This window comes from Balaenoptera borealis (genome assembly GCF_965194805.1).
Source record: "Balaenoptera borealis genome assembly, chromosome: 6".
Taxonomy (NCBI): Eukaryota; Metazoa; Chordata; class Mammalia; order Artiodactyla; family Balaenopteridae; genus Balaenoptera; species Balaenoptera borealis.
Window position 1 is genome coordinate 74,363,048 of NC_138863.1, and position 24,642 is coordinate 74,387,689.

Sequence of the window (24,642 nt, forward strand, 5' to 3'; positions counted from 1 at the left end):
AGAATTAACGCATGTGCATAAACCTAAACTGAATAACAAGCATCTTGATAATTTAGGGTTTGGTTACTCCTTTCAGGTCTGGGAAAAAAATACCCAGAGTGAAAGTCTGTGTGAGATACTTTTGTCCAGAAGGCCAGATGCAGATGAAGCTATGCACTTAAGAGAGAATTAAAAATATCCCAAAACAGTTCTTAATTTTTCTTTGTTAGTTAAAACTCTTGGTTTTACTTTCTCTCAGTTCAAAGCATAAAATATAGAAACATACCCATAGCCATATATATATATGTTTTCGTTTCAACAGCTAATATAAAGACTTTGTATAGATATTTATAACCAATATCCTTGAACTGGGAAAACCTATCAGTCAATAACAAAATAGAAAATCCCAGTTTTCAAAGAAATTATTTGTTACTTATTTGATGGCAACTGTTGTCATTAGAAACTCAGCATATTAGAAGTTGCTCTATTTGCTGGAAAATGAGATTTTTGTGTTTTTGCAAAGCAAAGATTCACATAAACTTGAAAAGAGACCCTAACTGTAGTGATAACTATTAGTTGACCCATTAGGTTGAAAACAGAGGCATTAAATCTTAGTGCAATGGTATTTTTTTCCTTTCTTTTAGGCACGGACACCACCAACACCTGAAATTCCATCCATTAAACCTCATCAGGAGTAGATAATACTTTACATGGCTTATTCAAACCTGACCATGGAATGGCTATTTGCCAAAAATAAATATTTTTGTACATTAACTGTGGTTAGTGTTCCTTTTCTCATTTCAAGGCATCTTGGCTTGTAGCAATTGTTGAGTAAACTTATGCAAAGGTTGTTGTAAAAGCATTATGGTGACAATCTACACAGTGAAATGAAAGCTACACGACTTGGTTTTTGTCTTAAATTAAAGGACTCCAATTTTTCACTTTCCACTTCTGTTCAAATTGAGCAATTTGTCAGCTTTGATTAATGGTTGGGGGAACAAAGAGTTGGTAATATCATTCACAGAGAAGCAATCTCTCTGTGTCCACGTCTCCCTCTTATACTTGTTCTAGGAAATGGAAAGGAATATGTCCTGCATGAAGTCAAGGAGATAGACCACTGCGAAGTGTATGAGGATAACTATCCTTAAGCCTACACTTCAGTTGTTTAACAGAGAGGGGCGCAGCCTCTATTTCCTGTCTGTACAACATGCAAGAGAGACCAAAGAGGTGTGACTCTATACCAAGGGATTTTAACTGAGCCCACCTGAGTTGTCTGTCCTACTTACAGAAGAAATAGAAAGAGGAGGAGAAGGAGGGGGAGGAGAAGGAGGAAGAGGAAGAAGAGGAGGAAGAGGAGAAGAATCAAAGAATCACAGCAGCATGGTTTAGTGAAAGAGGCTCACTTTTTTTTTTTTTTTTTTTTTGAGCCCAATAGAATGGAATCTGGGTTTTAACTCTTACTAGTGGGATGACTTTAGACAATCCCTCTCAGCCATCCTCGTCTGCATAATGAGGAGAATGAAACTCCCCTCACTGAGTTGCACACAATAGTGAGATGGGGCACAAACAGTGCCTAGCACGTAGTAGGTACTCAAAGGTACTTAGTCCCACTTCTTTTCTCTTTACTCCTTGTAATTTTCTTGTTTTTATCCAAGCTCTTGGGGCTTTCTTTTGAGACAGAATTTCTTTTCTGTGTTTGAATGTGAAAGTTAAAGATGTTACAACAAATAAAGATGGTACTATCTGGTGCACCTCAACTCCATTCTCTTGCATGAGAGACCCTTGAAAAGCATTCTAAGCCATTCATGAAATGAAGGTTGACTGGAAAAATTGAATTCCTATACACTATAACTAGTATCTTTGCTCCTCTACAGTTCCTAAGGCAATTCTAGAGGCAAGGTGTTAATATCTAAGAAAGTATTTCCAAATTACAGTTCAAAGCTAATGATACATTGTGATCATGGCACATGGTGGTTTTTGCCCTTGTGAATGACAGTTGATTAAATGTTGGCAAGAAGAATTGAGCAAATTTGAGGCTGGTGATAAAACACAGTTGTATCAACAACAGCTGTGTAATCCTTCAAGAGAGTAGGGTAGAATCTCTGGGTAACTGTTGAAAACAAGAAAAGAACTGTGCAAGCTGGAAGGCTCAGAAGTACTCAGATGGTTTGGTAAATTAGTTTTTGATCAAATAAGTCCTGTAAAATATTATCCACTATGTTTGTGTTCAAGGTAACAAGATGCAGAGACATTTTTTTTAAGAAAAGGCAATAACTTAAGCTAATCCAGGGAAAACTCTGAAGTCCCCAAGAACAGAGCCCCCTATTGAAGAACTTGGGGCTAATTAAGACCCTAATGTGTCCCAGCCAAGGGTTTATCTTTAGAAGTATCAGAAGACCTAGAGGCATTTATACTTTTATAAAGGTCTTCTGAAAACAAAAATTCGAGGGCAATGTTTAAAAGAATGTTGGTAGTAGATTTCACAATTAGTCAATACTCTCACAGTTAGGTCCATAAGATTTCTAACTACTGCTTAGTTCCTTGCTTCTAAGAGTAGTTGAGCAAAAACATGGTAAAAGCTGTTTTAAAAATTCTACCCAAGAACAAATATGTGATGTATGAAAACAGTTCTTTGTTATATTGATAATATGGATCCAAATATAGCTTCACATAATAAGTATGTCAAGGTAAAGCCAGGAAGAGCATACATTGAACAGACCACAGAAGGTTCTTTTGAGCAAAAACATTCAAATTTCTTCAGCTGGTATACCCACAGGTAAGTGTATCCAAAACATAATTCATCTTTTTGTGAACAGAGTTGACATTGTTGGTGGAAACTCTTTTTGAATAAAAAGAGATTCTTTACACTGGCAGAAAACCTTTCAACATTTTTCATTTACACAAAGCATTGCATGAGGCATCCAGCATATTTAGTTTGGTCGGCAACTCAATTAGTCCTTTGGCAACTGACTTGTGTTTTATCCCTCGCATGGCTCTGTTTTGAAAATAATTGTCTCATTTTCTAGTCATTTTCTTATCTCATCTGCAATGTCAATTATTTACATAAAACATCTTAAATATGTTGCAAATACGTAAAACTATTTCCCCTTCCAACTCTTAGTTATTGCTTTGCTTTTGCGTAATTAATTGGGAGTTAAACTTTAAACAGGAAATCAGAGCTAAAGATGCCCAGTTTTACCATCAGCTCAACAGCACAGGTTTGTTTGTTTGTTTTTTTATTTTAATATTAACAAGAATATAGCATGATTGACCTCCAGAGACCCAACCCTAACAAAAAAACTTATGTATATCTTTCTTAAGAATGTTGTGGAGGAGATTTGGTTAGGCTAGTGGCCCTGTCTCTGGAGATCCAAATTCTAATCCTGATTCTCTCACTAACTGGCCTGGGATTTTTGGACAGGCCAGTTTCCTTACCAGAATGAATGCAAAGGATATTAGGATTTCTAAGATATCTTCCAGTATGCCTAGGTATTGTCATACCTAAGATTATGTGCTCAATTTGGATCAAAGAAATATTGGAATTTTCCCCAAATTTATCAGTGTTATCTTTAGGTCCACATCTAGGACTTTGTTCTTTTCTCCCCCCCATAGAGGTGCCAGATCCCCTTCCGTTTTTGGACAAGTCTTGGACAATTTTTTCTTAACTCTCTTCCTAACTGTATTTAACTCATTCTCTTCCCCTTTCTTTATGTTTCCCCTACTTTATTTCTACCTTGAAATCTTTTAGAGCCCATTTTTAGCATTCTTCATCCCTGTGAATGCTGCTGAATCTAAAGTAGTATTTTCACATAAAAGAACTTTAATATTTTTCCGTGCTCTATTTCTGCTTTATTCATTTCAACTCCTCTTATTTGGTCCTACATTAGAGTAGATTCAATGATTAAATGTATTTTTGATTACTGCAGTGTGCTGTGACCCAGCCTCTATTTCTTTGCATTTTTTTCTTTCTTTTTTAATATCCACATGAGTCTAGAAGTTACTAGTATGGCCATTTTCTGAAGTGCAATTTAAAAGCACAGAATGAATGGAAACAACATCCATGTCTAGAATTGAATAAGCATTTGACTTCCTCACTTAAAGTTTTTCCACTGACTCAGATTGGGAAAAACATTATGCAGTCATCTAGATCAAAACCCTGCCATCAAGGAGTATTATATCAATACTATTTCAAACTGTTAGGTAAACATGCATGTAGTTGGGAGGGATTTCACCAAGGTGAAAGCTGTGTGTTTCTGAGGTCTTTTAGCCTAGGAACTCAAGTAATTTTCTTCCTTTCTTTTATTTTCTTTGATGAAAAAATAGCAAATAAAGGATCAGGTTCTCACTGATTATACCTACTTGTGGACCAAAAGAGCTGGTTATGATCAAACTCAGCCTTCATGAGTATCATTGTGCTTCTCCAAGTACTTCCGTCTTCTTTTTCCAGTTACCTGTTAGATGGCATGTGGAAACTTGAAGGCTTTGTTCCAGCACAGGGTGGAAAGCAGGCAATTCAAAAGCCCATCTAGTGCTGAAGAAGGACTCCAGTCTAATGTTGGACTGTTTCCCTGAGTTAACTTTTGGTATCTCAAATATTGTGATTTTTAAAAAATCTTCCATTCAAATGTTATTAATTTTGAAAATTTTGAACTAGCATGGAGAAACAGTCACCAAGTTCATTGTCATAGTCACAGTGTCTAATAGATTTACTAGATAAAGACATCAGTTCCTCCTCAGTCTTCATAATATTTTTCAAATTTCCACTTTTGATATGGCTTCACTGGGTCACAAGCAGCAACTTTCAGGGTCTTCTGAGAAAAATTTCCTTCTAAGCATAACAACTGGTGATAGTTTCCAAAAACAATGTGATTCACCTGGAGGGAAACAGGATCTGAGAATGAGCCACAGACTGAATTTGACAATTGTGATGTAAGAAAATGAAAACCAATAAAAAATTAGGTAATTACATTTTTGATCTTTCAGGAATTCTCCTGAACAAAATTAATAACATAAACACAGGTTTTAGGCAGTATTAAGTTTGTCTTTATCTCAAACTAAGTTCTCACATTCTCCAAGCTACAAGACTTTTAATTCTTCATGAGGCAAAAGATGAATTTTCTGATGATATGGCTGATAACTATATTATTTAAAGGAAATAATTCCAGATGGCATTTACTATATTTGATCGCTGGCTGCCTCACTGCTGGTAGTAAGAAAAAATACACACCATTATAAAAAGTGTGTTAAGTTAATTTCTTAAGTCTGTGACTTAGAATGCAAATTTGGAATAAAAAGTGCTAGAAATGATGTATTTTATTTATGAGCTTCCTATCATGATCTCTGAGAGTACATAATGCCTGATGTCCAGAAAGTCCAGACGTGATTAGAGAAAGTCATAGGTATTTCAGAGGTTCTATTATTGCTTAATATTTATTGAATGTCCTAGAAATGGTCAATAACCTACTTAGAACTTGCTCATGGGTTTATAATTTTTTCATTTACCAATCCTCTCAATTACCCATGACTGTGACAAAGATCATTCTAATTATATATATATATATATATATATATATATAATTTTATATATTATATATATATATATATATATATATATATATGTTGTTTTGAAATGCTTTAAAACTTTATCAAACGGGGGTGACTTCATAATAATTTATTTTAGAGATGCTCTTACAAAAACAATGTCACCCTTGTAGGATTTTGGGAATATGATGTTTGAGTATGCTCAAGGTTTTGTAAAAGAGATAACATTGAGAATATCACTCTGGATTATCTACAATGTTCTGCTCGTGGGTTGTAAAGAGGTAACTAAATAACTTGTCCCCAACAAAAGACACAATGTGGAAACCAGTATTGGAGGGGCATTCTATATCCAAATCCTAGACGCCACCTGTGAGACTTTTCCTTTTAGGTGGCCACAGTTCACAGCATTTGAGGAGGGCTGACCTAGAGGGCACCTATTAAATGCAGATTCAGAAATGTATAATTTTAATAGCTCACTGGTATCCGGGGTCAAACTCACTATCACCCTTCCGCCTTCCATGAAGCTCTCAATGCCTAATGCTTTCTAAAAGAAGAGACATGTTCCTGTTATTCACAGTCTTATTCTCCATTTCTTTTGTTTTTTAAGACTTATACATCTTGGGGGACCTAGGAGGTTTAGTATGAAAACTACCAAAACACTGAAAAAAGAAGAAAGATAATTGTCAAGATATTCATCTCCATGACATCTAGCATCGTGAAAAGAGGAACCCAAGGCAGAAGGCAGCTATGTAACATGTTACAAAGGCATAGGCACAAACAAGGTAGGGGAACAGCTTTCTAATTTTTGCCAGCTTAATTAAATTACCTTATTTACAAATTGGCTTACCGTTAAGGAGACCAGTGTTGGGCCTATACAAAAATCAGCGAATAAAGGCCTAAGTTCTCAGTGGGCCCAATCCAGTTTATAAGTAAGCCTTATGTAATTTAAGGACTGTCAGCTCCTAAATATTTTCTCACTAGCCTAATATATTTTCTGATAACAGATTCACTTCTGAAGATGAGAAATGTATTCTTTTTCTCATTCTCAATCTCAATCTTTCCCCCTCTCTCTCTCCCCCTCTCTCCCTCCCTCCCTATCTATCTATCTCTATCTATCTATCCATCTACCTATCTCTCTCTCTCTCTCTCTCTCTCTCTCTCTCTATCGCTCCTCTTTGGCACAGGGTTAAGAAAGCAGAAGGTAAGATGTAATTTAATCAACATGTGTTTACAGATTTTCTTAACACTATGCAACGTGAAATCAGCAGCTCACACACTGGTAATTCCTAATTTTTCTGAATAACTCAATAATAACCATCATCACTAAAAAGAAAAAAATATTGTCCAGAAGGAACTGAATTATAACAGGGATGATCTATAGAAAGAAAGATTGGAGGAGGTGTTGCTTAGGTCCTAATTTTGATCCTGAGCAGGAAGAAAAATGTCATGAAGAGAACAGTCACTGGCTGTGACATCAAAAAGAATGGAGGCGCTCCAAAGAAAAAAGTGTGCTTACTTTGGGGTTCACCCCTGAGCAAAATGATGGTCTCGCATACTCAATGCATTCAGTGGATTTGGTGGCTACCAGCTAGTGAGATAGCAGAAAATTTGAGAAGGCAGGCTTGAAATTACTCCTGCCACTCCAAGATCCTACACCAAAGCTTGTGACTTTGTGTCCTATTAAAATATAATTGGGGAAAACAGAAGACTTTGAGAGTGAATAGGATAGAGCACAGATGTTCTGGTAAATATTCACAACTGGACCTCTGGTAAAACATCCCCGATTTGTAGTGTGAAATAAAATTCATATTTATGGCAAGACAAGAAAAATTTAAACATAAAAATTCTTCTCTGCCCTTTGGCCTCCCCTCTCCCCCATCTATGCATTGTGTCTCCGCATTATGCATTGACCAAACCTCCCCCACCAGCAGGAATACCTGCTCAACCATAAACAACAACATTCTTCTAGCATCAACAACTCCTTAAAAGAGAACAGTCCTTCCTGATCTTGTGAAGGGTCACATGACCCACCACGATGGCACTTAAATCTGGATTGTGTAAACTGTCAATAATTCGTTATTTAATGTGCAGCCCTGTGTCTCAAAAAACTTATATAAACTGTGTCTTGAATTCTAACAGGCAGAACAGTTCTCAGAGCTTTCTGAGATGCTCTTTCCGGGTTATAATCCTCAAATTTGGCACAAATAAAATTTTCCAATTGCTTCTTAGATCGACTGGTTAATTTTTCGTCAACAGTAGCATGGGTATAAATACTTGCATCACGGCTGTTTTCAAGTTACCAGTGTGACATTGCTGAACGTGAAGTTGGCAAGAGCTGCACACAGGCAGCTCCCCCAGGCTGGTTGGGAGCTGGTTCCAGCACCCGCTCAGAGCCTAGGCCTCTGGGAACCAGAGGGCATGAGAAAGTCTCTCTACGTGGAAAGGAGGCAGGATGCAGAATCAGGTTCACGCTAAGTGCAGGGCTTGTGGGAAGCACACTGCTTCTCGCTTTTCCCATATACTGTCCCTGTAAACTTTCCTGGTAACCAGTGAGAACCAATTCTAGCCTATAAGGCTTCCTTTTGGCATTGTTAGTTGACTGAAGCAAACGACTTTCAGAAACGAAGATGACAATAGCAATATAACCAAAAGAACCCGGTGACTGTTCTATTTAAAATAGCTGATTTGAAATAAATTTTGTGAAAAGAATAAAAAACGACTCGACAATTTATAGAAAATATCTGTTTATCTCTCTTTATGAACTTTCACACTGTCCCTATTGTCCCAAACACATTTAAGGCTTCTGATTGAGGAAGCTGACAATGAGGGTTTTATGCCCCATTTAATTGAAAGTTGGATTTGTGGTAAGCAAGAGGTGCAAATATTTTCTTACCAGCTCTGGATGAAAGACGGATGTTGATTTATGCAGCCATTTTAGCCCTTTGTTTCTGTTATCACAAGGGTGCAGCCTCAGGGCTCCGTTATCAGGGAAGGGAGCTAAGCACCATTCTCCTTGTTTAATAAGTCTTAACCAGGTGTAATTAAATTGTTGAAGCTGTAAGTGAAATGAATAAGAAGGTGACTTCCAACGGCACACACAAGTAGCAGCTTTGTCAAACGTTTTTGTTAGCGATGCTTAAGAATATAGGCACTCTAGTCTGATGTTTTGTGTTCAAATCCTGGTGTTGCCACTTTCAATTCTGACCATGTGGGCCATATTATTTATCCTGTCTAATCTCATTTTTATCATTTTTATGTTGGATGGCTATAGTGTCTATCTCAAAACCTTGGGGTAATTACTCTCAAGTGTTGAGCACACAGTAAGGCCTCAATAAGTGTTAGTTGCAATAATAAAAAAGTATTTAGTACAATTAGTACGTATCTGCGAATGGATGTCATTTTAGGTGTTCTGAATGCCAGACTACTCTGGTGCTTGAAGTATTGGAACATTCAAACCAGCACGTGATTTAGGCCCCTGGCCATTGGGGCTACAGGGAGATCCAAGTCACAGCCCTAAATTACTTTGATGGGAATTATTATGTTTCTTTTTTTTTTAAGACTTGACAATTGGACTCCTAGAGGTTTTGTTCTATTATAGGAAAGGTTAAAAATCTTTCTTTGCTGGTAGCATAAGGAATCACCAGTTTGCTACTGTGTCAGCAGCCCCCAGTTCACAGGAACGGCTCTTGGAGATGTCCAATTTGGGGGAGTCGCCACTGTATGTCTAAAATAAATACTGTTTTAGGTAATGGAACCATGTTTTTAATTTTTATAAATATTTCTCTCCAGTTTTCTTACAACCTAGTACTATCTGCCTGCTCAATATCCTCTAAATGTCTAGGTGTGTGGGAAATTTGTTGTTTTGCACCAATGTAAACATATTTTAAGAAAATAGACTGCTGGTAAAATCTATCTAAATACTTTTATCTAATGAATCATTTGTAATGTAACTGAGATTTAACTTAGATTATCAAGTATGTTATTGTGTTAGAACTCTCCATTCAAAGGGTAGTACTTGGACCAAAATTAGCATCTCCTGGGAGCTACTTAGAAACGCTGAATCTCAGACCCTACTATGGACCTATTAAATCAGAATCTGCATTGTAACAAGCTCCCCAGGTGATCTGAGCGCACATTAAATTTGAGAAGCACGAACATGTCATAATACAAGGATTTATGTGGCTACTAGGAGAAGCTAACTCTTACCTTGAAAAGGGACATTTCAACTGGTAGGAAAGTTAATAACTAAGGAGACGTTTTAAGTAAGGTGATGGATAGGGCTTGATGGTTCAATCCTAGGGTTTTATTCCTTTTGAGCTTTCTTGGATGAATGCTACAGTCACTGGCTTAATATTAAGCCTCATTAATTCTGCTAAAAATAAGTTAACTTCCTCCATGTTCCTTTACTTTTATTACTCAAACCAACCAAAAGAAGCAGAAGCTAAAAATGAGTAACAAGACAGAAAAGAAGATGGGCGTTTGTGAAAAGCAAGGGCTCCATGATTCATACTTTTTGTCTCCTAGCATCCCTTCGAGAGGCTTAGCGGTTATTGAGAACTTGGGTTTTCAGATAAAATACTGGTTAATCAGACACAGAAAGTCACTACAATGATGAGTCTTGAAGGACTGCATTAGTTAATATTTTACTTTCACATAATTTGGACTGCTTATGGTTTTGTTTTACAATTTACTACTTTATTTCCTCTTTGAATTGTTAATACGTGAAAATTACTTCTTTCAATTGATTTTTGACACTTTTCTCTTTCCTCTGTCTCCTCTTTCCTAATTAAGAACGAATTCCATTAGCTTCAAGTTTACAATCCATAGCTGAATTATAGCAGCTTTGAATTAAGAGGTAGAGATGGGATGTGCTTGAAAATACAAGCAATACCTCTAAGTCAAAGCAAAGGAGTAAGTCTTGGCGAGCCTAGATTCTCATCACAAAAAATTTCTCTATCAAAGAATTACCTGCAATTTTAGGGGGTGAGTTCAACTCCTGAATGTATGTTCCTATGAGTCCTATTTGGTACCCAAACTGATAACTGTCCCCGCAGAATGAGTTGGTAGGAAACATATGTTGAAGAGGGAGGTGCCATCACTCAGAGCTCATCTCCAGCCCTGCAGAGTCCTTGCTCTGTTCTCCCTGGCCCTACTCCCTCCCCTAAATATTGTGCCCTGAGTTTGTTGAAATTTTGATTAGAGTTTTCCACCATGGATCATGAATTGTGCAATTTGTATTACTCCCTTAAGATGTAGGATAACGGGTGTGTGTGTGTGGGGGGGGTGGAATCAGAGAATAAAATTGCTCCCTTAGATTAATTATTTAAAAATATGTACCATCTTTATTTTCTTTATCATTTTTGTCTTTATATGTAATGAGCTACTTTTCTCATTGTTGTCTTTATTACTATAGCAGTGAAAATTTGTGGAGCAGCAAATGTTAGATATTGTTTTACAGGCTTCATATGTGTTATCTAATTCCATCCTCACACCAGCTTTGGAGTAGGCACTATTATCACTGCCATTTACCTAAGGGTTAAGAAATTTGCAGTTGACCCATTTTTTACAAGTGATGGAACCAGAACTGGGTCCCCGGTGGGTTGACTACAGTATCCACCTTTATTCCCTCAGTCACTGTCTTTTACATTTAGAAGTGGACCCTGTTGTCAACAACCCCATCATTACACAGAAATGTAGAAACTAATTATTGTTTCTGTAAGCGAAAATGAATTTCTCAAGTGAATGATGAATATGTCATACCCTGCACCTATCAACTACACCTGCACCTACTATCAACTGTACCTACCATGAGAGAAAAAACCCCAGCTAAGCGTACCTTGCTGCTCCCATCACAGTCTTCCAGAATGGCTGTGGTGTTCTTGATGGAAATGCATTTACCCAAGGCCTCATTAATAAGCTAGGAAGCAAAATATAAAACATACGTTAAGAAAAAATATTTTAAAGTAGAATAAGACATTCAGAAAACACAGAACATAAAACTATAATAGGGTTAAAAGATAGTTAAGTTAATAGCATTACTTAGCACTATACAATTTTATTGGTTGCTATCTCTAACAGAGACATAATGTAATCTTGCTAAAGTACAGCTTCAATCTGTCAATTTAGGCCTGTGATTCAGCCACAGAGCCAACAGAGGCTCTTAATTAACCCTTGCCTGGAATGCTGAATAGGAAAGGAGAAAAAGGTGGCATGAAAAGTAGTTATTTTCTTGTCTCAAGTTTGTCTGATGCATATATTAAAAGTCAATGCACATACTTGCAATTTAATCAAACCAGTGCTTATGGGCTCTGTTCACTGGCTGACCCCTCCAAGCTATTTGACTGCTTAGGCACTGAATCATAGATAAATTGAGTCCTTCAAAAACAGCAGATTCCAGCTGACTCCCGGTCAGAATCTTCCTAATGACTCAGGCAAGCTACAATTCATTACAGGGAAGTCACGCAAATTAATACAGAGCCAAGCTTAAAGGCACTTCCTGGCAGGCCCCCAGGTTTTTAATGGATTTCTAAGGTCCAGTATGGAGGCAGCTTTCTATAAGTCACCATTTAATGTGGAAAAATATTGATTCCCTTGCTCCCTTTGACATTCTGGGCAGATCTAACGAGATGGTGGGTTAATAGCACAATTTGGACTTCTCAGATATCTAGAAGAGCTGTGTAGAGCTAAGTGTCTACACTCAGGGAAGCCCCCTGTGCTGGGAAGTGGGGAGGTCTTTGTTGCCAGGGACACTATCTGTGTCCTTTCTGTTCCAGGGCACCTAACAAAGAGCTCTAACCCTGGAGCGCTGCAGGACGCAGGCTATGTAGCTCACAGAGTTGCCAGACTTCACAACCCAGGTGCTCAGTGGGTTGGTTCTCATTTTTACATGCATAACTTTTCTTGCAAGAAAGGTAAGGGGCATCTTTAGGGTCCAGAAAGTGCAGAAAAAAATGTAAAAACAAGAGGGAAAATTGCAAATACTGGCAAGCAGGGGACCGATAGTGAGCATGGATAAGCCAGAGTTGGAATTGAGGTCTTCCACACATAAGGGAAAGCTAAAAAGTTAGACTCTCAGTGGAATGGTGTACTGGGAAAAAACAATTTACCCATTAGCACAGGGGGACAAAGGGGAAGCTAGGTTCTCCCATGGGAATCTGAAACCTTACCTCAACCTTCATTTTGGTTTGAGATGCACACTTACACCACTAGAATTGGCTAGGAAGACGGATAGAACCCTCAAAGCACAAAAATAAACATCAAAATCTAGCAGTTTTGTTACTTCTGGGGTGACTGGTAAGCAAAACATTTCTAGAAGAATCGCCATCAGAAATCCTCAAAGGAAGCTCTATTCACAATTTAAATTGTGAATAGACAATGAAAATTTGGGAGGAGACAACCCATCATTAGTAAGCGGGAGCAGTCAGAACTTACAGAAGGAATCCACCACCATGAACTTCAGAGAAAGGGTTAATAAATAGAAGTGCACGGAGGTAGAATAATCCTGGAGCGGAAAGAAAGGAAAAGCTGTCCCAATTGCTCTCTGGATCTTAACAGAAATAAATATAAACTCCTGTACATGTAGATTATGCAGAAAATATCTTATCTTCAAATGAATTTGGAAAACTCTGGCTTCAGTACAGTTGAACAGGTTGCCTTACTCCAGAACTTCTCAGAACCTTGGGTACTGAGTGCAGGTTAATGTTTAGCTCGCGGCTCTGAAAGGCAATGTGGTACGAGAGTTTGCCAAATACATTTGACCACGGAATCCTATTTCTGACTGCACAACTAATAACTTCGCTCAGAACAGTGTTTGGGAACCCCTGGTTTAATTGATTTCTTTGTATTTATTTCTCACAATCCCTTCTTCCAAGCACTGAAAGGCTTAGAGAGAGAGAAAACTTTTCTATCCCTTGCCTCCCCTTTCCCACTTCATATGAAGATCGTTTCCCTTCCCTTCTTTTGGAAATTACTGGAGAAACTGCTTTCCTTCATATAGGAATGGTCTATGAAGTGCTAAGGAATTGTTATTCTTTATCTCATTATGAATAATTTGAAAACTGGTTTTTTACTTTTCATTTTTTTAAAATTATATCCATGCTTTTATTGTAAACCATATCTATCTTTTTTTTTTAATTAGGAAGTACACAAATTTTAAATTATCCATTTTGAATTATTTCATTTCCAATTTAGGAGGTGGGAGTTCCCTATGGTTTATCTCAGAATTGGTAAACACTAGGCTAGAAGCTGTTTGCTGAGTTTTATCCAATATGAATACGAATTATTGCTGAGGTTCTTTTACTTTATTATTTTCAAATATTTTTGGCTCAGTGAGAAAAGATTTGTTCTTATTTTTAAAAAGTCAAATTTTCCTAAGTGTGTAGGTTGAAAGAAGGGAAAATATGGAGCAAGTAAAAAAAAGCTGTGGATTTTATTTTCTTGGACCTTTACATGATTATCTACCCAAAATAATGGTCTAGTTAATCTTACTCTGAATTGCCTGGAGAAAGGTTTTTTGTTTTTTGTTTTTTTTAATAGTAATAATACTCCCTACTGGTTGCTTCAGAAGGGAGCAAATGTCATTTTATTAAAATTTGTCTAAGGAAGGCAGCAAATAGGGAGGAAAATAGAAAGAATTTGTTAAAATCCTTTAAAAAATATTTTCCGCATTTTGTTGTATTAAAGCTCAGGCATCAGCAGAAGGCTGTTTCATTAGGAGAGCTCTTCAAAAATATCGTGGGAACTATTATACAAGCTGGCCTCAAAGAGGAGCAAAAGATAGTTTTTTAGTTCCCTCTGGTGGTTAAAGTTTAGTAATGCTCTTGCTGAGATTCTGTGTTGTTAGGACAGGAAAAAATTACTACGGTGAGAATTTCTTTTTATTTTATCCTGCTCAGGAAATAGAGTCTTAAAAATGTAAATTTATTTTACAAGCATATTATTTGAACAGTGTATAAACCCAGGTTATTCTTCCTAATGAGTTATCTAAGATAAAATATCAGGTTGAAACATCTGAAGTAGCGACTATTGCATTTTGACCTACAAAGGTGGCAATTATGTCGTACACAAACAGGTTACATATACTTATTTGTCAGTTGAATTTTATAAAGGCAGAACAAATTCTCAGACTGGTTTCCTCTCTTTCTCACTTTTCTGGGATCTCCTTTATATCATCAAGGGGAATGGCCTTACTAAGTGTCCTTGTCATCAGGAGATTTCCTAGGCAGAGAAAGGCTGGGTTTGTACAATCCACTTTCTAGGGAGAACTGAAAAAATATGACCTAAAAAGAGATTAAAAATTTGCATTACTCGAGAAGACCTCTAGGTCAAGGCTTGACTAACCATCTCTAAACCCAGTCTATGGTAAGTGTTCTCATATCCTGTCATCCTCTTCAAATTAAGCTCGCTCCTAGAATGGTTTTGAAATGGCTTTTTTTTGTTTTGTTTTCTTTTTTTTTTTTTTTTTAGAGTTTCTCTCCTTCCTTAACTATTTCTTAGCTTTGTACTCTATCCAACCTATCAAGTTTGGCTTCTTTCCTTTTGGTATGTTATCTTGTGCCCTGGAATTTTCCCTGCTATTGTCTGACAATTTCTGTTATTTTCAATCCCTCTTTGAAATCTCTAAAATGTTAATTAAATCACATCATCCCATTGCTTAACCCTACTCAGCAACTTCCAATTACATTCTGAAGAAAGAAAGAGAGAGAGAGAGAGAGAGAAAATCCTTACTCTGCCCACAAGGACCTGTGTGATGCATCTCCTTCCTCTCTCTTCACCTTCATCTCCTTCCCTCCTTCACACCCTGATAACATCCATCTTCTTTCCAGTTCTTGAAATCCTCAAACTTTCACCTGTCTTAGAGTTTTTGCACAAAGGGCATCCTCTGCCCACGGCTCTCTTCTTTACAGCTTGGCCAGCGCTTGGTCTTTCAGGCCTGGCCTTCAATATCCCATAGAGTTGACTACTCTAAGAATAATTCATGACTTGTGGCCAGTTCCCTAAATAAAAGCTATTATATTTTTTATTTACAGTTTACTTGCTTATTTGTTTCTTATCTTTCTATCTTACCCAACTTTAAGCTCCACAGAGAAGGGATCAAGTCTACTTCATTCATCACCCTACAATCCAGTTCTGAAATACTGCCTGGTTTCTTGACACTCGGTACGTGTTCGCTGAATGAATCAATGAACATGGCCGCCTGGAAGCCTTCCTCAAGTTTACCCAATGTATGTAGTCCTCAACCACGCTTGGTCTCCTCTGCACTCATATTTGGTGTTTACTTATAACGTAATAATTCATTCTTCCCCATGCATTTTCAAAAGGGTTTTTGCATTGTCTTTTTACGAAGTCGGATCTTAAATGGCTGCTTGAACTTACCACACCACTTGCCCTCACTATGGGAGCCTTCAAGTCTGGAAAAACGTTCTCCAAGTACCACTTGAAGCTTTTGCATTTTAGTTTCTTTCGAAGTTCCCGCTGTTGTGTGAGGTTTCCGACGTCTAACCCTTGGTCTATGAGGTGGTCCCCGTGGCCGTAGAAGAGCTCCCTGTACTCATCGAGCCAGACCTCAGCCACCCTCACCAAGTTCCGCTCCACTGTCTTCATCCGGTCTTTGGGGAAGGAATACGGATTGTCATTTCGGAATATGTGGCCCACTCGGGAACAGGGGATGATCTCAATTTCGCCACCACACATCCACACCTGGAACAATTCGATGACACGCACCAATTATCCAGTGATTGTCCACAAATCATGGGCAATTAATGACAAGAAGCCACCTGGCAACTTTTCCCCCCTGTTGAAGCACTGCTCTTCACTTCTGAAATCCTTTTCAACAGAAAATTAAACTCAACAGGTTTATTTAGTTTTGTATATTGCTGTGGACCATTTTAGGATTATTAACATATATATTTTCTCTTTTCCTATCCTGTGCAAATCTTGTTTTTTTTTCTAAAAAAATCCTAACAGAATCCCAATGTATGAAATATGTAACATGAGTTCCTGCTTTAGTCAGATCAAGGAAAGGAATACATATTTCCATTTTTTCAGTGTCCCCTTCTCACATCTTGGAATGATCTGTATGACTTGTGGACACAGCTGAAGACAATTCTTCCTGATCAAGAGCTCAAAGTAATATCCCTGTTCCTATATACACCCCACTCCATAGGAAAGCAGGTGCTTTGGATGCTCTCCACTATGGCTGCTGCCACCGCTTTCTCAGATATGAATCAATGGTTATATAAATATCCAGAGTTATCTGAGACGTCCTAAGATGCTGTGCTATCGCCTGTTGGTGGCCTTCCCTAGTGGCTCTTTTTATTCTTCTGTCACTTGTGCTCTCCAAGACGGCCCGTTACTAAATAATTTCATTATTTCTAATATATTAGAAAAACCTATGAGAGTAATTTTGTGTCAAGTATGCATCCCACAGCATTTACACTGAATGGCAGACAGTTATTTCCCCCACATTCAGATGCAGAAACCATGTTGTGAAGTATGAGGGAACGCCAATAAATTTCACGAGAGTTATTGATTCTTCCAAATTCAGTCTGGAATATGAAGATGTTAATCCAGAGGCCCTAATATTTCTGTGAAATTTCCTCCCAGAGGTAGTCACAAATCTGATTGTATTAGTAAAATGAAACCACTTAAAAATGATAAACTCTTAATTGTAAAGAGAATTTGAGAAACACTTGGTGATACCTTGAAAGAGAGCTCCATATTTTCTCCACCCCAAACATCGAGCCCAGGATCGTATGTTCCAAGTTCAAAAAAGTAATTTTTATCAATAGAAAATAATCCACCTGCCATGACGGGGCATCTACAAAAAGAAAAGTTGTTTTTTTAATCTTGCATGTCATGGGAGCTCAACTTTTAGAGTGGGTTCCCTACTAGAAGGCATTTTAGAATATTTACCAGGTATGGGGAGGTCTTGAAAGAAGTCACAAATAGCATCTAAGTGACAAATTCCCTGGTTTATGTGGCAGAACTTGATTAGGGTCAGCAAAGATGGGGCCTGGAACTAGGATTCTTACTTGTCCTTTATGCCCTGACACAAATTCTCCAGAGATGTTATTTTTAATAACAGTTATTTAGTGCTGTTTAGGGAAGACCCGGCAGGCACTGTTGTAAGTGTTATATATGTATTAACTCAGACCTCACAAAAATCCTGTATGTAACACTAAGAAACTACAACCCAGAAAAGGTAACAAAGTTTCCTAAGGTCACAGACTGGTAGGTTGTACATCTGGGGTTCAAATTTGGGTGGTCTGGCTTGACTCTATGATTTCTCCCCCGCTATACCGCCTCAACTGTACACAAACTTTACTGACAGCTTGTTATGTGGCAAACACTTTTTAAAGCACTTTATATATAGTATTATCTGATTTAATTCTCAAAACAATCCAAGAGGTAGCTACTTCTGTTAGTCTTAAAGTAAAAATGAGGAAACAGAGACTCAAAGAGGTTAAGAAACTTTTTAAAAGTCACCACTAGTACTTAGTAGAGTTCAGATTTAAATCCAAAGGGTCTGACTCCAGAGCCTTCACTGCTGTTATTGGTCATGGGGAACAGAAACTACATTTGAGCCAGCAATTAGACAAGGCAGTCATCACTACCCATGGTGGTCACCACGGAGCCAGCTAAAAGCGGTTTGTGTGGAGAGCCTGCCTTGCTTTTAGGCTGTGCAGCAATCTCAAGGGTAAAGTAATCCCTCCTGCACACTTACCTCCCTTCCCCCACGATTTAAGTGCATATTCTGTCTGTATCCCAAATGTCCTTCACAGACTACCCAGAATGTATTCCCTTTCTAACATTATGTTGAATATAATCTGAACTCAATCACTACATTGACCCTCAAAATGGGGGTCTGAAAAAGGCAAAGAGGTTCTTTAGGTGTAAGATCAGAGCAAGATTATTAAATCCAGGAAGATCTGTGTTTGAATCCCAGTTTCTTCTTTTACAAGCTGTACGTCCCCAGGAAAATTACTTAACTCTCTTAAGTCTCAATTTCCTTATCTCTAATGGGAAAACCGCAACCTCTCTCCTAGGGTTATAGAGAGGTTGCACAGTGCTTAATAAATGGTCATACTCTTACTTCGCTTGCTAGGAGTATCAGTTGTGAAAAGCCTCACATCTGGCAGGACATGAGGCGTGTTTTTCTGAGGGGTAAGTTCAGGAAAAAGATGCTGCAATGCACAGGCTGGGCTTGGGCTTTCTTTTGGGACTTGCTGGCTTCTGTCTGCTCAAGTTGTCTCTCCAACAGGGAAAGCTTCAGGGCTCCCCCTGCTCTGCCTGAGGCTGGCTGAGTGCTCGTCCTGCAGGTCTAGACTTTGGGGGAAGTGTTAGGAAGCTCCCACCACTTTGGCTTCAGGTCTAAGCTGTGTTCTTCAATCCAGTTTCTCCAGCAATAAAGCCCCAATGATAATTCGCATCCAGCTTCTGTGTCTATTTCTCAATTTATTCACAGAATTTGGCACCCCTCCCATAGAAAGTACAGGATTAGACTCAAAAAGAATTAGAATGATATCTCTATTACTATTATTTACTCTTAATTTTTACCCATGTTGACTTTAATATTCTGTGTGTTTATAGAGCATTTATGCAGCACATTTAAGTGGCTTATATTTCTTAGTTTGCAAATCCCGGAGAACAGGAGTAGTGTTTGTGAATTTCTCTGGTTTAGGGCTGAATAGGGTGCAATTGCCCACTGAAAAGGTGAGTTTTGGTTGGGGGAAACTAACTTCTCAGGAAAACTTTTTTTGCTTTTGGTCATTTATTGGCTAGAACTGTAATTCTTGGTGTTCTATAGACTGACAGCATATACTTGTTTTGTGGAATTGCTTCCTATGCCTTTATAAAAAAGATACATGACTCCTTCCTAATCTTAAGTTTCACACACTTACCTTATTATATCAGTTTCTTTAATTTTGTTTCTTGCAACAACGTCTGGAGGAATTGTTCTCCAACCAAAGTTCATTGGCCACACAAAGATGCCTCTTTGAAAGTTGTCCACTGTCATGTAACTAGTTCAGGAAAAAAAACCAAAGTGCTACCTGAGATCATACACATACACTTAATCACCCCGACATCATGTCTTGTGCAAGTGAATGAAACAAGTGCTTATGCAGATGATTTTAGATCATCACAAACTTTTTAACGACGTTTCAATAAAATGTATGAGTATAATTTGCATCAGTGACTAACTGGCTGGATTGCTCACTTTTAACTTACACTTCTCTTTTAATAATGTTCTGGCCATTTTTGAGGAAAACAACCCCACTTAGGAATATATATGTGTATGTGTACATATATATATATATATATATGTATACATACAGATACCACAAAAAGAAAAACTAATCTTAAGGAAAATAAATATTTTGGGGTTCAGCTGAATAGAAAGAGGAAAGACCTGAACAATGAGTATTAGTATTTATTGGCATTAAGGGTTAAGAATTTGTGATGATCAAATAAACAATTGGATCGATCTGCTTTCATCTCAAGGTATCTATCATGTATTTCCATTTATTTAAACAGATAAATTGTGTATTACTTAGATTTGCGAAAATGTACATATTAGGAGTGTGACCAGTACTTTCTGCTGCTGGTGAAAACTCACTTAGAAGTATCTTGTGGCATATGACAATATTACCTCATATCCTTATCATTGATGACTTCAATTACTGGACAGGCTACTTTCTTTCTACTTAAATAAACTCTTTCCAGAAGAGGTTCCAACCAGCCAACGTTACATTCCACGTGAGAATCTAAGAATGTCAACACGTCACCTACAGAGCCAGAAAAAAAAACAATTATTTGAAAATGCAATACACTGAATGTGTGTACTTCATGTTCAAAGGTCCTGGGGATTGATCCAGAAATGTGGTTGTAAAGGCAGTAGTCTTTTCTTCTCACTGAATTTCTTCCTTGTCTCTCTAATTTCATTCCATAATGAAATGAAAGAAATTTTGTTTCTAGCAGTCCCTTGGGGCAAGCATTATTTATGTTTGGAAAAAATTGATAAGCCACTTAGAAAGGGGAGCCAAGGCTCTGAAGGGAATATTTAGTATTAAAGTTAGTTGCTTTTGTCCCTTCTAAGGAGGGTGAGTCCCATTAACTCTGGGGTGGAAGACTGGGACTTTTGTTTTGCAGAAGACAAGGAAGAGTTTGAGATTCCAAGATTGGCCTTAGGAATGATGAAGAGGAAAAATCGCTCCACATTATAGGAGTGAAAAGGAATTAAAGTGGGGGAACTAGTAAGACTAGGAGGTAGTTTTAAAAGGCTTACAGAGGGGGGAATGGGGAGTTGTTTAATGGGTATAGAGTTTTAGTTTCACGAGATGAAGAGTGCTGGAGACTGGTTGCCCAACAGTGTGAATGTACTTCACAGTGAACTGTACATTTGAAAAATTGTCTGTCCTTGTTGAGCACAGACCCCCACTTCTACTTAGGTGACCAACTTAGGATACTGCTGCTAGCACCAATTAGTGCTAGAGCATTGTGCATAGAGTTCCTTGATGAATGTGGACCTGCTGCCCATTTAATTTCACAGAATGATTTATAAGTGATGGTGAGCAAATCACGTGTCTTCCCTGCAGCAGAAACAAGTGGTAGGAATTTACAGAAAGACTGTTGCTCTTCAGGAGACCTGAGAGTTGGCCAGAAGTTAGATGTCACTTGTTGTTCACATACTAAAAGTTAGCCAGAGAGTTACAGTTTTGCCTTACTATTTTGTACAAGACTCATTCAGACTCTCAGAGAGCCTGATATTACTCTGAGACCAAATGTGGCTAATTTGACTTCTGTTTCTGCGTGTCCTTGGATATCGGATCTCAACCTTGCCTGTGGCTTCTCTTCCCTCCTCTCTGAATCCTAAAGGGTAAGTCTTTAGGAAGCAGTAGCTGTCAAGGCCTGTCAGATTCTGGATTCAGAGTCTTATCTTTGATCTCTTTGTTTGGTCAGGCATTCTAGAGAAGATTTCTACGCTGGTATCTTTGCTGATTTCTGATTATAGAGACTCTTCAAATCCACCGCAGGCTGCTGCCTGTGCTCTACTTGTGAGGTCAGGGGAACGCCTGGGAGAGTTTGGGAGGACTCACTAGGCTGGCCAGCCCTGCTCAGTGCCATCCTTGAATGGTCCCTGAATTACATCCTTGACTGAATCTGGTACAGGACCTCCTAAGTTCCCTTAAACTCTCCACGGGGTTCAGGTACATTTCAGGGCAGTTGGATTTGTCTTTAAATGAGGCTGTTACTAACGCCATCAAACAGACCTTTCTGCTTCTTTCCAAACTCAGACATCAGCCGTCCACTAATGCTGCTCAAAGTATGGGCCATAGACACTGCCATCCATAGGGAGATAGGGACAGAAATTGAGAACAAATGTTTTGAAACTTTATAGCAGTTTGCCAGAGTAATTGGTTAATTTATTGTCTATTTCATATACATGTGTGTTACATATACACACGCACACATATATATAATTATGTATATATATATATCTATATGTGTGTATGGATGTATGTATATATAATTGTGTATATAGCTATTTTTTTCCCATTTCTTTTTTAGGTAATTCATTTTTATTATCATTTATAAAGGTGTCCACCAAAAATGGAAATGAAAAGAAGTCCTTCTGTGATAGTTTGGGAAGTCACTCTCTGCTGCATTGTGGCAAGCAATTAAGATGCACCTCGCTAAAGTTTTTCAGAGTTGTGCCCCCTTAGTGAGTCATTAAAACAATTTATTGAGATTGGCCAGAATCTAAAAAAAATAAATAAAACAGAAAAGAAGATATTAGAATCCGTCATGCATTTCTTAACATGGGTCACGGTCAAAAGAGTTTGAAAGTTACTAAACTAAAACTGAGCTAATATGTTCAAGGGTGTTAATGAATGACTGAGAAACAAATTTACACTTTTACATCTGGATTTACTAAATTCAAAGAAATAATTTTATGGTGTAACTATAAGTTATTGAGAAGGCCAATGGCAATAACTTTGATCGAGTTCATTGCACCCCTTCTGAAGGCGGCCTCTCATACTGTCTAACAATTTGGGCTGTTCTGGAGATCACTACCAGCAGGCCTTGTGCTCCAGGCAGGCAGAGAGACAGTTTTTATAAGCAGCACAGTTTCGGTCCTATATTCATCAGCTTTCTCTATATGGATGTCTAATTTTCGTCTCAAACTGAGATGGGCAAAATCAGAGCTCAGTTGCAATCCCAAACCTGTTCCTCTGGTCATAGCCCCACCATCCACCAACTTGCTCAGATTCCAATCCTAGAGGTTTTTTTGACTCCTCATATTAACACTCTCTTCACATCTTACCTGATGGCAAGTCCTGTAGGCTCTGTGTCCACAGTAATTCTAAATCTGACCACATCCTCTATCTGCCCTGGTACATTTCTGGTACCTGGACAACCACAGTAGCCTCCTAACTGGTCTCCCTACTTCCTCTCTGACTTCCCTAATGTCTATTCTCTACAAAATGGCCAGAATGAGCTTTTAAAATGTAAGTCAAACAATTTTATTCTCCTTTTTAATGTCCTTCATTGGTTTCACATTATACCAAGAATATCGCCTGCATTTCTTAAGTGACTCAGAAAACTTTACAGAAGACTGCCTTTGCCTTTCTCCCCAAATGAATCTCTTACCACTCCCTCCATGGTCAGCACCCATCAGCCATAATAAACTTCTTTCTTTAATTTGAATATACAGAACTTGTTTCTGCATTGAGAAATTTGCATTTCTTGTTCCTTTTGCCTGGGAATGTTCATCACACAGATCTCAGCTCTAAAGTTATCCACTTGGACTATTTCTTGACTATTTTATTTTTGTATCATTTGTGGATAATGACTTTCCAAAGGAAATCAAATGGAGAATTTCATTAAATTTTTCCAAATGCGGTCCGTAATTAAGAATCTTAGCTGTCACCACAATGCCTGTTTTGGTGTGATGTGCTTGTTGTCAATTTAAAACTTCCATTACAGAGAGAAGAAATTTGTTAGCAAACCAATGGGATAAGAAAAGTTCCAAATCCGGGGTCTAGTTGCAAGGCAGTGAAACTCAGGTGAGCAGATAATTCGGCATCAGACGATGCTTGAATCCAAGCTGGTGGAGGTCTGCAATGCTATGGCTTATAGGGGTAGAGTGGTGGCTAAATGTCTAGAAGCAACAAAATGTAGTAGAAACGAGTGTAGGTTCTAAAGCCAAGGTTTCTGGGTTCTAATCCTGGCTCTACCACTTACTAGCTGGGAGAACTTGTCGTAACTTCAATGTGCCTCCTTATTCTCATCTATAAAATGAGGGAAATGATTGTACCTACTTCATAGAGTTATTGTAAGGATTAAATCAATTAGTACAGAAAGTGTTTAGAATGGTACCTAGTACATAAGGTCAACTATTATTATGGGGTACAAGTGCATCCAGAGAGGATGTGAAAATGAACCAAAATGTTTGATGCTATTTTTAGAATACTTATTCACCCACTAATACATACACACAAAAAAGAGGTGAGGAAAAGAAGGCATGTTGCTTTTTGGGAAGAGAGGGCAATTGGAAGAGCAGACAAAAGTCAGGGGAGAGATAATTAATTCTGAAGTTCTCAAAACCGATGGGGTCAGGTCAAAAAGTCACAGGCTTGAAGGGGCGCCTAGTGGTCAAATTTGGGATGATTTGAGCACACACACAAAAATATGAATACTAATACTAATACTAATGCTGATAATATACACATTGACTTTTTAAAGGCATGCATCCATAGTGATGGGGCCATAACCGGGGGTTAGAAAGGAGGAAGAGAAAGAGGGAGAGAGGGGAGAGAGAGGCAAAGAGAAGAAGAAAAAGAGAGATGTCTTCTTTACAAGTTGAATGCCAGCTATAAAAGAAGAATGAATGAGAGATTTAGAAAAACAGTTTTGCAGTCCTCAATGTAATAATTGATTCAAGCAATGATCATCAATGGCTGCTAGATTATTGGATAAAATGTTGTGAGGGCAGACCAGAGGGGGAATGGTAGTGGGGGAGGGATAGACTGGGAGTTTGGGATTGACATGTACACATTGTTAAATTTAAAATAAAACACCTTTCCATAAAAATTTTTAAAATATAAGAAAGAATGTTAG

At 38.0% G+C, this 24,642-nt stretch overlaps 1 protein-coding gene across 1 annotated transcript in view; it reads right to left on the reverse strand.

Moving 5' to 3' along the window:
- Positions 1-2,688: 2,688 nt before the first annotated feature.
- Positions 2,689-24,642, reverse strand: part of GALNT5 (polypeptide N-acetylgalactosaminyltransferase 5) — a 41,912-nt gene continuing 19,958 nt past the window's right edge. Inside the window, exons 4-10 of the mRNA XM_082395737.1 lie at positions 20,171-20,306; positions 19,422-19,541; positions 17,221-17,338; positions 15,895-16,218; positions 11,357-11,437; positions 8,414-8,575; positions 2,689-4,853 (exon numbers count right to left, since the gene is read on the reverse strand). Of these exons, the coding sequence (XP_082251863.1) occupies positions 4,713-4,853; positions 8,414-8,575; positions 11,357-11,437; positions 15,895-16,218; positions 17,221-17,338; positions 19,422-19,541; positions 20,171-20,306 (1,082 nt within the window). The 3' untranslated portion in view covers positions 2,689-4,712. The remainder of the gene's footprint in view (positions 4,854-8,413; positions 8,576-11,356; positions 11,438-15,894; positions 16,219-17,220; positions 17,339-19,421; positions 19,542-20,170; positions 20,307-24,642) is intronic.